Source organism: Panulirus ornatus, chromosome 12, assembly GCF_036320965.1.
Source record: "Panulirus ornatus isolate Po-2019 chromosome 12, ASM3632096v1, whole genome shotgun sequence".
NCBI lineage: Eukaryota > Metazoa > Arthropoda > Malacostraca > Decapoda > Palinuridae > Panulirus > Panulirus ornatus.
Window position 1 is genome coordinate 22,618,565 of NC_092235.1, and position 13,183 is coordinate 22,631,747.

Genomic DNA, 13,183 nt, shown 5'->3' on the forward strand with positions numbered 1-13,183 from the left:
GGGGGAAAGGAGAAGGTAGTGGAGGTGGACCTTAGCGGGGGGAGGGGGGGGGGTGGGTGTGGGTGGGTTGGGGGTTTCGGTTCGTGGCTGGACGCTGGAAACTTTGGGGAGGGGGAAGGGTGGGGGGTGGGGGGGGGTGGTTCGTGCATGGAACGTGGAGGGAGGGTGGAACTTCCCGTGTGACCCCCCCACCCCCCTTCTCCCCTCTCCCCCTCCTCAGTTGTCTAGAGGGGGAAGGGAGAGAGGGAGGGGGGAAGAAGACCTTCCCCTTCCCCCTCCTCAGTTGTAAGGGGGGAAGGAAGGGAGGGGGGGGGGAACACAATATTTTATGAGTTCATATTTTGACCACACGTTCGTCCTGGTAGCGCCCCATGGGGGGTGGTGAGGTGAGGGGGGGGGGGGGAAGAGGGGGTGAGGGGAGGGGAGGGGGGAGAGCAGAGAGAGCGAGTTCTAGTGGTGCATTATCCCACGTCTTTGGGATGGGTCATGCTTAACTCTCTCTCTCTCTCTCTCTCTCTCTCTCTCTCTCTCTCTCTCTCTCTCTATCTCTATCTATCTTATCTATCTATCTATCTTTCTCTCTCTCTATCTATCTATCTATCTCGCGTCCCCTGGCGCGATCAGTCCCTATGAGAGAGAGAGAGAGAGAGAGAGGAGAGAGAGAGAGGATGATGAGAAGAGAGGAGAGAGAGAGAGAGATGAGCGGGGCTGGCGCCCAGACGCTTGTCCAGCTGTTTTGGGTCGGCTCGATGTAACGATTGGATAATTACGTGTGAAATGCTGTTGGCATTACCCCCCCCCATCCCCATTACCCCCTCCCACTCACACACACACACACACACACACCACACACACACACACACCACACACTCCTCCTCCTCTTCCTCAACACGGTGTCCTGTGTTGTATATATATATATATATATATTATTATATATTATATATATATATATATATATATATATTATTATTCCTATGAGTCCACGGGGGAAAAATGAAACACGATAAGTTCCCAAGTGCACTTTCGTTGTAATAATCACATCATTAGGGGAGACACAAGAGAGAAATATAACAGTCAGTTGATATACATCGAAGAGACGAAGCTAGGACGCCATTTGGTAAACATTTATTATATATATATTCATACTGCTCCCCCCCCCACGAGGGACAAGATCTTTGATATATATTGAAGGTAATATATATCATTATAGATTTTTTATATAAGAATCACATATCAGATATTTTCAATACAAATCTTTAATGATCAACAACGTAATTTTAATTCAAAATTCATATTCACTTTGAAAAAAATAGTTTTTTTTTTTTTTTTCTTAGTTTCCAAATCAGTCTGTTACCTTCAGAAAAAAAATAAAAAAAAATATGGCAGAGTTAATTTCTTTTTCAGGGAAAAAAAATACCCCAAAAAAATTTGCAATTTTCTTTCTCGTCCCACAAAAAAAAATTTATGTTGTATATAACGAAACGTTTCATGACTTGAAATTTAAGTTGTATATAACGAAACATTTTATTACTTCAAATTAATCACTAAAAAAATCTTCAATCAGTTACTAATTTTGTTTATTTTTTAACAATCACCATAATATCGAAGTGACTGTTTTAACTTCATTCCAAATCAATCAATAATTTGATATCAATTTTTTTCAATAGGTTTGTGTTGGAAAGACATTACTAGCGGGGCTCTACCTGTGTGGTGACCATTTCTTTTTCTTTTCTAAACAGAATTTTATTCGTTTTTTTTTATATAAAAGTGGAAGAAATAGCACTTTTATGACGAAAACCTTGTGACATTTTCCATGCCCAGCAACTATATATATATATATATATTTTATTTTATATATATATATATATATATATATATATTTTATATATATATAATATTTTTTTCATACTATTCGCCATTTCCCGCATTGGCGAGGTAGCGTTAGGAACAGAGGACTGGGCCTTTTGAGGGAGTATCCTCACTTGGCCCCCTTCTCTGTTCCTTCTTTTGGGAAAAATTAAAGAGAGAGAGAGAGAGAGAGAGAGAGATGAGAGGGGAGAAGAGAGGAGGGGGAAAAAAATTTTCCAGCCCTCGTTCCCTCCCCTTTTAGTCCCCTTCTACGACACGCAGGGAATAAGTGGAAGTATTCTTTCTCCCCTATATATTCTTTATCTTGCTCTTATAATGCGTGCTGGAGCGTTGATTTACGCATCTCCCATCTCTCCGGCGTATTCATCTCCTTTCCACGGCTGATTACTTCACAGCGAAGCACCGCGATCTGTGGACCGTGTTCCCTCGTCTTCCCCGCCTTGGGGGGGGGGGGATCTTGGAATCGTGGGTGACGTCACGCAACGGCTCGTACGTAAACAAACAACCACCCCCTCCTTCGAACCAGGGGTTGTGTTAAGAAACTGGACTAGGGAACCCCCCTTTCTTTGGGTCACAAGGACGAGGGGGGGGGGGAAAGTAAATGCTAGGGCGATGGATAAAGCGTAGACAAAAGGGGGGGGGGGAAGGGGATGAAGGGGGACCCCCCCCGGGGCCCAAAGGTGAAGAAAGCAATAAATTTGTGATGGTGTAAACAGGACGGACGCCATGATTGGCTCCAGGGGATAATAACAGGGCGTTGTGGGGGTCTAACCACCCCCCTTCCCCCCACCCCCCTCATAACCCCCCAGCTACCAGGGTCACTGGCTGACTAACGAGGACTTAACGAGGCCCTCTGGCTGGCGTGCAACGACTGTGACATAGGGGGGGGGAGGCACCGGAGTCTACCCCCTACCAACCAACCCGCCCCCTTCCCTCCCTGGTGGTCCCGCGTTACAAACGGCAGCACAAAAAAAAAAAAAAAGAAATCAGATCCAACGTTGGCATTACTGTTGAAATTGCCGGGTTTTTGCGTTACCGTTGGCAATACTGGTGTCAGGTTGACGGGGACAGTCTGGTGTTGGCAGTGGTGGTGTCAGGTTGACAGAAAAGTCAGGTGTTGGCACTGCTGGTGTCAGGTCGACGGGAATCAGTCTTTGGTGTTGGCAATGGTTGGTGTCAGGTTGACAGAAAAGTCAGGTGTTGGCACTGCTGGTGTCAGGTCGACGGGAATCAGTCTGGTGTTGGCAATTTGGTTGGTGTCAGTGTTGACAAGGAATCAGTCTGGTGTTGGCACTGCTGGTGTCAAGTTGACGGGAATCGGGGGGCTCTGGTGTGGCGACGCTTGGGGTTCAAGGTTGACGGGGACAAACTGTGTTGGCAAAAAGTGGTGTCAAGGGTTTACGGGACGTAGTGTTGGCACCATTAGTTAGGTCGACGAACAGGTTATGTGCCACAGTGCATGGACAGAAGCAGTCTGATGTTGGCACCAGTGGTGCAGCGTTGTGGGAAATAGTCTAATGTTGGACCATCGGTTGGAGCTAGAAGCATAAATTGACCTTGATGCTGATATGGTTAAATGTTGGCAGAATTTTGTTTTGACTTTTTGGTACCAAATTTGTCCATTAGAATGAGGGAAGCTGTTAACGTTGGCACCACTGCTAAAAAGAGGGATGGAAGTGTTAACATTGGTATACTGCTGGAGGAGAGTGGAAGCTGTTAACGTTGGCACTACTGCTGGAAGGGGAGGGGAGAGAGGTACACCCACCCACCCCCCATCATCCGGCGGAGGAGGGGGTGGTTGGTTACGCCCTTATGACCTCCCTCCCTCCTCCCTCCCTCCCCCTCGTCACGTTACAGTATTGAACGAGAGAGAGAGAGAGGAGAGAGAGAGAGAGAGAGAGAGAGAGAGAGAGAGAGAGAGAGGGAAGGTACGTACGTACAGCACCTACTACAGCAGTGTATACACACACACACACACACACACACACACACACACACGGATACATGAGTGGGGTTGAGGGGGGAGAGAGAGAGGGGGTTGGAGGGGGGGGAATTACATAACGAGAGATGAGGGTACAGCTTGTGTGTGTAACATGTCATTTGCATATATGGATGTAGAAAGCGCCTCTCTTGACACCATGAATGGTATAGTTAGCTCACAATGGCCAGTAACAGCCTTCAGGGGGCAATTAACCTCACCCACTCGTTTGTGCTCTCGTTACAACCTCCAGGGTCGTTTAGAATCGACCATAATTAAATTTTTTTTCTTCTTTTTTTGGAAACTAGGCAAAAAAAAAATTGTAGGGGTGGGATGTGTGTGTGTGTGTGTGTGTATGTGTGTGTGTGTGTGTGTGTGTGTGTGTGTGTGTGGAAGACCTCCAAATCCATCGTGAGGAATATTAGATGGAACTTGGAGGGAGGGAGAGGGGGGGAAGGGGGAGGGGAAGTTGGATGGACGCTGGAACCTTAGCGGGGGGAGGGAGGGAGGGGGTGGGTGTGGGTGGGGGGGGGTGTTCGGTTCGTGGCTGGACGCTGGAACTTTGGGGAGGGGGGAAGGGGGTGGGGGAGGTAGGTGGGGGGGTGGTTCGTGCATGGAACGTGGAGGGAGGGTGGAACTTCCCGTGTAACCCCCCCCCCTCTCTCTCCCCCTCCTCAGTTGTCTAGAGGGAGGGGGAGTGGGCAAGGGAAGGGAGGGGGGGAAGAAGACCTTCCCCTCCCTCTCCCCTCCTCAGTTGTTAAGGGGGGAAGGGGAAAGGGAGGGGAGGGGGGGAAAACACAATATTTTATGAGTTCATATTTTGACACACGTTCGTCCGGTAGCGCCCCATGGGGGGGTGGGGAGGGGGGAAGAGGGGGTGAGGGGAGGGGAGGGGGGAGAGCAGAGAGAGCGAGTTCTAGTGGTGCATTATCCCACGTCTTTGGGATGGGTCATGCTTAACTCTCTCTCTCTCTCTCTCTCTCTCTCTCTCTCTCTCTCTCTCTCTCTCTCTCTCTCTCTCTCTCTCTATCTATCTATCTATCTTTCTCTCTCTCTATCTATCTATCTATCTCGCGTCCCCTGGCGCGATCAGTCCCTATGAGAGAGAGAGAGAGAGAGAGAGAGAGAGAGAGAGAGAGAGAGAGAGAGAGAGAGAGAGAGAGCGGGCGGGGCTGGCGCCCAGACGCTTGTCCAGCTGTTTTGGGTCGGCTCGATGTAACGATTGGATAATTACGTGTGAAATGCTGTTGGCATTACCCCCCCCCCATCCCCATCCCCCCTCCCACACACACACACACACACACACACACACACACACACACACACACACACACACACACACCTCCTCTTCCTCAACACGGTGTCCTGTGTTGTATATATATATATATATATATATATATATATATATATATATATATATATATATATTCCTATGAGTCCACGGGGAAAAATGAAACACGATAAGTTCCCAAGTGCACTTTCGTGTAATAATCACATCATTAGGGGAGACACAAGAGAGAAATATAACAGTCAGTTGATATACATCGAAGAGACGAAGCTAGGACGCCATTTGGTAAACATTTATATATTATATATATATATATATATATATATATATATATATATATATATATATATATATATATATATATATATATATCATACTGCTCCCCCCCCCGAGGCGACAAGATCCTTTGATAAATATGAAGGTAATAATAATCATCATAGATTCTTTTTAAAAAGAATCACCATCAGATATTTTCAATACAAATCTTTAATGATCACCAACGTAATTTTAACTCAAAATTCATATTCAGCTTTGAAAAAAATAGTTTTTTTTTTTTTTACTCTTAGTTTCCAAATCAGTCTGTTACCGTCAGAAAAAAATACAAAAAAAATATGGCAGAGTTAATTTCTTTTTCAGGGAAAAAATACCCCCAAAAAATTTGCAATTTTCTTTCTCGTCCCACAAAAAAAAATTATGTTGTATATAACGAAACGTTTCATGACTTGAAATTTAAGTTGTATATAACGAAACATTTTATTACTTCAAATTAATCACTAAAAAAATCTTCAATCAGTTACTAATTTTGTTTATTTTTTAACAATCACCATAATATTGAAGTGACTTTTTAACTTCATTCTAAATCAATCAATAATTTGATATCAATTTTTAGAAATAGGTTTGTGTTGGAAAGACATTACTGGCGGGGCTCTACCTGTGTGGTGACCATTTCTTTTTCTTTTCTAAACAGAATTTTATTCGTTTTTTTTATATAAAAGTGGAAGAAATAGGACTTTTATGACGAAAACCTTGTGACATTTTCCATGCCCAGCAACTCATATATATGTATATATATATATATATATATATATATATATATATATATATATATATATATATATATATATATTTCTTTCATACTATTCGCCATTTCCCGCATTGGCGAGGTAGCGTTAGGAACAGAGGACTGGGCCTTTGAGGGAGTATCCTCACTTGGCCCCCTTCTCTGTTCCTTCTTTTGGAAAATTAAAGAGAGAGAGAGAGAGAGAGAGAGAGAGAGAGAGAGAGAGAGAGAGAGAGAGAGAGGGGGGGGGAGGATTTCCAGCCCTCTGCTCCCTCCCCTTTTAGTCGCCTTCCACGACACGCAGGGAATAAGTGGGAAGTATTCTTTCTCCCCTATATATTCGTATCTTGCTCTTATAATGCGTGCTGGAGCGTTGATTTACGCATCTGCCATCTCTCCGGCGTATTCATCTCCTTTCCACGGCTGATACTTCACAGCGAAGCACCGCGATCTGTGGACCGTGTTCCCTCGTCTTCCCCGCCTTGGGGGGGGGGGATCTTGGAATCGTGGTGACGTCACGCAACGGCTCGTACGTAAACAAACAACCACCACCTCCTCCTTCGAACCAGGGTTGTGTTAAGAAACTGGACTAGGGAACTCCCCCTTCTTTAGGGTCACAAGGAGAAGGGGGGGGGGGGGTAAGTAAATGCTAGGGCGATGGATAAAGCGTAGACAAAGGGGGGGGGGGAAGGGGATGAAGGGGGAACCCCCCCCCCGAGGCCAAGGTGAAGAAAGCAATAAATTTGTGATGGGTAAACGAGACGGACGCCATGATTGGCTCCAGGGGATAATAACAGGGCGTTGTGGGGGTCTAACCACCCCCCCTTCCCCCCCACCCCCCTCATAACCCGCTGCCAGGGGTCACTGGCTGACTAACGAGGACTTAACGAGGCCCTCTGGCTGGCGTGCAACGACTGTGACATGGGGGGGGGGAGGCACCGAGTCTACCCCCTACCAACCAACCCCGCCCCCTTCCCTCCCTGGTGGTCAGCGTTACAAACGGCAGCACAAAAAAAAAAAAAAGAAATCAGATCCAACGTTGGCATTACTGTTGAAATTGCCGGGTCTTGCGTTACCGTTGGCAATACTGGTGTCAGGTTGACGGGGACAGTCTGGTGTTGGCAGTGGTGGTGTCAGGTTGACAGAAAAGTCAGGTGTTGGCACTGCTGGTGTCAGGTCGACGGGAATCAGTCTGGTGTTGGCAATGGTGGTGTCAGGTTGACAGAAAAGTCAGGTGTTGGCACTGCTGGTGTCAGGTCGACGGGAATCAGTCTGGTGTTGGCAATGGTGGTGTCAGGTTGACAGGAATCAGTCTGGTGTTGGCACTGCTGGTGTCAAGTTGACGGGAATCAGTCTGGTGTTGGCACTGCTGGTGTCAAGTTGACGGGGACTGTCTGATGTTGGCAATATTGGTGTCAGATCGACGGGAAACAGTGGTGTTGGCACTGCTGGTGTCAAGTTGACGGGGACAATCTGATGTTGGCACTGCTGGTGTCAGGTTGACGGGGACTGTCTGATGTTGGCACCATCAGTGTAAGGTGGACAGAAACAGTGTCATGCTGGCATCACAGTTGTCAATGTGACAGAAGCAGTCTGATGTTGGCACGAGTGGTGCAGCGTTGTGGGAAATAGTCTAATGTTGGCACCATCGGTTGGAGCTAGAAGCATAAATTGACCTTGATGATGATATGTAAATGTTGGCAGAATTAAGTATGACTTTTTGGTACCAAATTTGTCCTTTAGAATGAGGGAAGCTGTTAACGTTGGCACCACTGCTAGAAAAGAGGGATGGAAGCTGTTAACATTGGTACTACTGCTGGAAGAGAGATGGAAGCTGTTAACGTTGGCACTACTGCTGGAAGAGACTGGGAAGCTGTTAACGTTGGCACTACTGCTGGAAGAGAGTGGGAAGCTGTTAACATTGGCACTACTGCTGGAAGAGAGAGATGGAAGCTGTTGATATTGGTACTACTGCTGGAAGAGAGAGAGGGAAGCTGTTAACGTTGGCACTACTGCTGGAAGAGAGAGATGGAAGCTGTTAGCATTAGCACTACTGCTGGAAGAGAGAGAGAGAGAGAGAGAGAGAGAGAGAGAGAGAGAGAGAGAGAGAGAGAGAGAGAGAGAAGCTGTTAACATTGGTACAACTGCTGGAAGAGAGAAAGAGAGGGAAGCTGTTAACATTGGCACTACTGCTGGAAGAGAGAAAGGGAAGCTTCTAACATTGGCACTACTGCTGGAAGAGAGAGAGAGAGAGAGAGAGAGAGAGAGAGAGAGGGAAGCTGTAACATTGATACTACTGCTGGAAGACAGAAGGAAGGTGATGGGAAGCGAAGAAAAAATGTTAAACTCTGTATTTCTGTCGCCACCATGTAACCACGGGTGACTTATAGAAAAGCCTATTAAATCTGCAAGTGTTGGATATTTGTATGACAGCAACAGACCCATGGCAATCGTGCTGGGATCATTTAAGCCTTGCTCTGTTGGGATCATTGAAGCTTTGCTCTGTTGGGATCTCTGGTACCTTGCTTTGTTGGGATCATGTTAGCCTTGCTGTGTTTGGACCATCAGAACCTTGGTGTTGCTGGTATCATTGTAGCTGTGCTATATTGGTATTGTGTAACCTTGCTCTTCTGGGATGGTTTTAACCCTGCTGTGTTCAGATCGTTGCAGCTATGTGTTGGGATCATTTGTAGCCTTGCTCTGCTAGGTTTATTATAGCCCTGCTATGTTAGGGTCATTAGGACCTTGGTGTTGGTATTATTGTAGCCTTACTGTGTTAGGATCATCATAGCTATGCTCTGTTAGGGTCATCTCCTGCTACGTAATGATCTGAATAAAGATTAACCTTATTATTACTATTGATATTATTGTTATTGAATGAATTGCAGCATTGGCTGAAAATATATCAGTACAAAGTGTGCATAACAGACACTAGAGTTATGAAGGGAGAGGTTTGAACCAACTTCACTTGCTGATGGTAAGGTGGAGGTTAATGTAATCTGCTGAAGTGTTCATTATATCCACAGTGACTGAGATGCAGCTATTATTGCAGCAGTTTGTATGAACTTGGATGGGCTAGATGCAGTTGTGGCGCAGAACTGCAGTTCGGGTACAAGGAACCTCATGTGGCTGGGGCTTCATGGTGGTGAGGATAGTGCAGTGACTCATTCCATGAGTCATATGAAGTCCAGGTGCTGGTTAGACAGAGTTGGGAGGGTAAATGAATGTTTGCAGACAGGTGGTGTGGGAGAGCCTGCATTTGATCTTGAATCCACTTTTCTGTATTGTCTCTAGGATAGAGAGGAAGACCAAGTGGGATAGACATAGGGAAGGTCATGGCTGCTGTTACTCTCTTGCTGAATGTGAGTATTGCTAGGGGAGTGTACCCTTTGCATACATTTAGTGGACCTTTAGTATTTGGCTCTGAAAGAGTAAGAACTCCATCTCCCTTTCTGTTTTTGGTAATGGTGTTGTGTTGCTGTTCATTATAACACTGATAAGTATGCTCTGTGGTGGTGGTGGTAATGATAGTGGTGTAATAACAGAGTGTTATTCCTACAGCTGCCTGACGGGTGCGAGCTGACGGTGGGGGAGCTGCGCGACATGGCCAGCCGGCAGCAGCAGCAGATTGAGTCACAGCAGCAGCTCCTGGTGGCGCGGGAGCAGCGGCTCAAGTACCTCAAGCAGCAGGAATCCCGTGCTGCAGCCGTTGCTGCTGAGGCTGAGCGACTACGACGATTACGAGAACGGGTGGAGGCCCAGGAGGCCAAGCTCAGGAGGCTCCGTGCTCTCAGAGGCCAGGTGAGTGGCTCTGCCTTACACCTGCTCTGCAGGTGTTTTGTGTGAATATTGTTTTAGTAAGATATGGAAAGGGAGCTGAAATAGATCTAAGCACAACACAGGTAAAGAATCCTCCTGGAATTCTGAAGGTTTCCAAACATTCACCAGTTTTCTTTTTATTATTTCTCTCTTTTACCTTTCTTCTTATTTCACATCTTATTTCACTTCCAGCCTAACTTCTGTGTAAGCTTTAGTTTGTGATTGACACTTTAAGCATAAAGCGATAATGATCCTGTTATGTTAATAAATGCTGATAACTCTGGTGGATGAAGTTGCACATTTGGAGGGCAGGACAGCTGTTTATAGCTACACCAACTTGGAGGAAAGAGATTTCACCATTTGTTTAAAATGTACTTGTGGTTCTACATCCTCCCATACAAAGTAAGATGATATCTAATATGACTTAGGGAAACTATAGTTTACTTAGGCTGGTAAAGATAGGTTGGTAGTGCCTAAGAACTCCTCAAGATATTTAGAGTCAGTTGCAGAGAGTTTTGTGTCAGAATCACAGTTATTTCTTACAAAAAGATTTGTTTGCACCTGCTCTTAATGCTTTTTGAGCTTCAGAAATTGATGAAGCCTCCCCTAATAACAAGACCTTATTCACTTTGTCAGCTAACTTCTTGGAATACATACATTTATCCTTTCTAACACTCAGTGTTTCATGTCATTGTTCATTCTACAAAACATGGTCCATTTGTAGTTTGTTTGGTTTTTTAGGCCTTAAGTCTCATCTAAATTCCATTTCTTCCTTTTGATTTTCTGACTCAAAAATATTTGCTTGTCATCATAATGCACCCTTATTACCTTCATGATGTTGACTTTTTTGTCTTACCAGATGAATGTAAGCAGCCCGTAGTTAATGATAAGATGTTGAATAATATTTCCTGCTTGTATTTACAGGTGGAAGCAACTCGCCTAAGCACAGCCACCCTTACAACTGATCTTGATGCTATGCGACACCTCTTCAGTGAAAAGGAAAAGGAGTTAGTTTTAGCTGTTTCAAAGGTAGAAGAGCTGACAAGGCAGTTAGAAGAGCTTCGACAGGGCCGCTCCCCACTCAACCCCAACAACCAGCATCATAATGAATTGGATAAACTTAGGCGAGAACTGCTGGTAAGTAGGAACCAGGGAGTGCATATCTTATACTTTTGAAAGAAATAGGTTGTAATTGTTTTTGGTAAACTGAGCATGTTGTTGAGAGAACTGTTGCAGTACATACTTATGAAATTTATGACATTGCATTACCTTACAAAACAGCTCACTACTTTGAAGCAGAGAGGAGGTCAAAGTTATGGATATGTGCTGAAAAAACAAATTCAACACAGGTTTTCAAAACCATGTACTCTCTGAAATGTGAGAAGTGCAAGTGGTGGGATTTGGTTGTTTGAAAAGTTTAGTAAATGATGGGATGAGGCTAAATTTCTAGTGAAGGACAAGAGAGAGGTGCAGGAAAGAAGTTTTAAGTAATTAGGAGAAGCATAAGAAATTGGCAGGTCAAAAGAAAGTTTCAGGAGCTTAAAAAGAGGGCAAGTGGGAGATGGGGGTGAAAAAATATCAGTGTACTTCAAAGAGAATAAGAACATGAATTAGAAGGAGGTGATTACTGTATTTTGAGAACAAATGGGAGCAAGGGTAAGAGAACAAAGGGGTGAGTGCTAATGGGATGATAGGATAATGGGGGGTCACTTTCCAGGGGGAGATTAATAATGCAGGTACATTATTAACCCAAGTGTAAGTAGTAGTTGGTAGGCAGCCAAAGATTAGGGAGGTATATTACCAGTATTACCCGCCTGGGTATCAGGAGGGTTAGTGACATCAGCTTAGTGAGCCAACACTTTAGTGTTTGTCAAGTTGCACTCCTCTGATCTAGATAGCTGTCTTTTCTTTCTGCCTCACTAACATGTAGATTATTGGCATTCTGTCCACAAACATACAGTCTCTCCTTGTCATTTGTAACACTTGACAACACTTAACTTATGCCACTCATCCTTTGTAACTCTAAATTTTCCTGCAGTGAGCGCTATGCACTAGCCCCGCCTTTTGACAAAATGGTAGGAGAAGTAGATAGAAGTAGTAGGTAGGAACATTTAGGTAGGAGTATGAGGTAGGAACATTAGGTAGAAGCACTCGGTAGGAGCGGTAGATATAAGTAGCTATTAGGAACATTAGGTAGAAGCCTCTGCAAACACTGCACTAGACTAGCCCTCTTCCAGTGGCCAGTTAGGGATGAAGCATGAAGGCTAAGAATCGGCACTGTAGTTCTTTGATTATGGAGACTATGTTGCTATGGCCACCTCTTTGAGGGGGTTTCAGCTGGAACTGGCATTAGAAATGTACATAGATAGATGTTAACCCAGGTATTTAACTAGAGAACATAACTAAAAATGCTATAGTAAAATTGTACCGAAGAAGTAATGCTTACATGGAGTTGCTCTGGGTCTGGTAGGTGAATGATCCAGTGATATCAACACAATGTTGAATAGCTTCAAATGACACAAATTGTTGAACTTTCCCTCACCTCCAAACTGATGATCTTCCTGCTCCTCTTCATCCTGGGAGCACAAGACTCTCTGGGCACTTACCAATCTCATTAGGCATTATTGGTACTGGAGCTTATAGCTCAATAATACAAGACAAACAATTCAGGATGTATATGTCCACCAAATGCACCATTGCTGCCAGGGGAATACTGCCACAAGCAAGCAAACAGTACTCACCAGAGTGACTGCTTGCTCACGCTGTGAACTACTGTTTTTGAAAGTTTTTACATATTTTTTGTGTGTTTTTTTTCCCATGCATATTTGTCATTTCTTGCATTAGCGAGGTAGTGTTAAGAACAGAGGACTGATCCTAAGAGGGAAAATCCTCACTTAGGCCCCTTTCTCTGTTCCTTCTTTTAAAATAGTAAAAACTGGAGAGGAGGATTTCCAGCCCCTCACTTCCTCCCCCTTTTAGTCACCTTTTACGACATGCAGGGAATACATGGGAAGTATTCTTTCTCCCCTTTTCCCTATGTACATTATTTTATTTATTTATTTATTCATGGACAAGGTGCATAATACTGTGTATGCCTTGATAGCACTTGCAAGTGGATGATTGCTATGGCAAGTGATCCCTTGCCAGAGCAATCACCCACTATTACTGC

The 13,183-nt window shown here is 44.8% G+C and overlaps 1 protein-coding gene across 6 annotated transcripts in view; it reads left to right on the forward strand.

Annotated features, from left to right (window-relative positions):
- ASPP (Ankyrin-repeat, SH3-domain, and Proline-rich-region containing Protein) overlaps positions 1-13,183 on the forward strand; it is a 317,152-nt gene that overhangs the window by 285,234 nt on the left and 18,735 nt on the right. For all 6 annotated transcript variants that reach the window (XM_071667486.1, XM_071667483.1, XM_071667487.1 and 3 more), the window contains 2 exons: positions 9,757-9,996; positions 10,939-11,151. In XM_071667486.1, the coding sequence (XP_071523587.1) occupies positions 9,757-9,996; positions 10,939-11,151 (453 nt within the window). The remainder of the gene's footprint in view (positions 1-9,756; positions 9,997-10,938; positions 11,152-13,183) is intronic.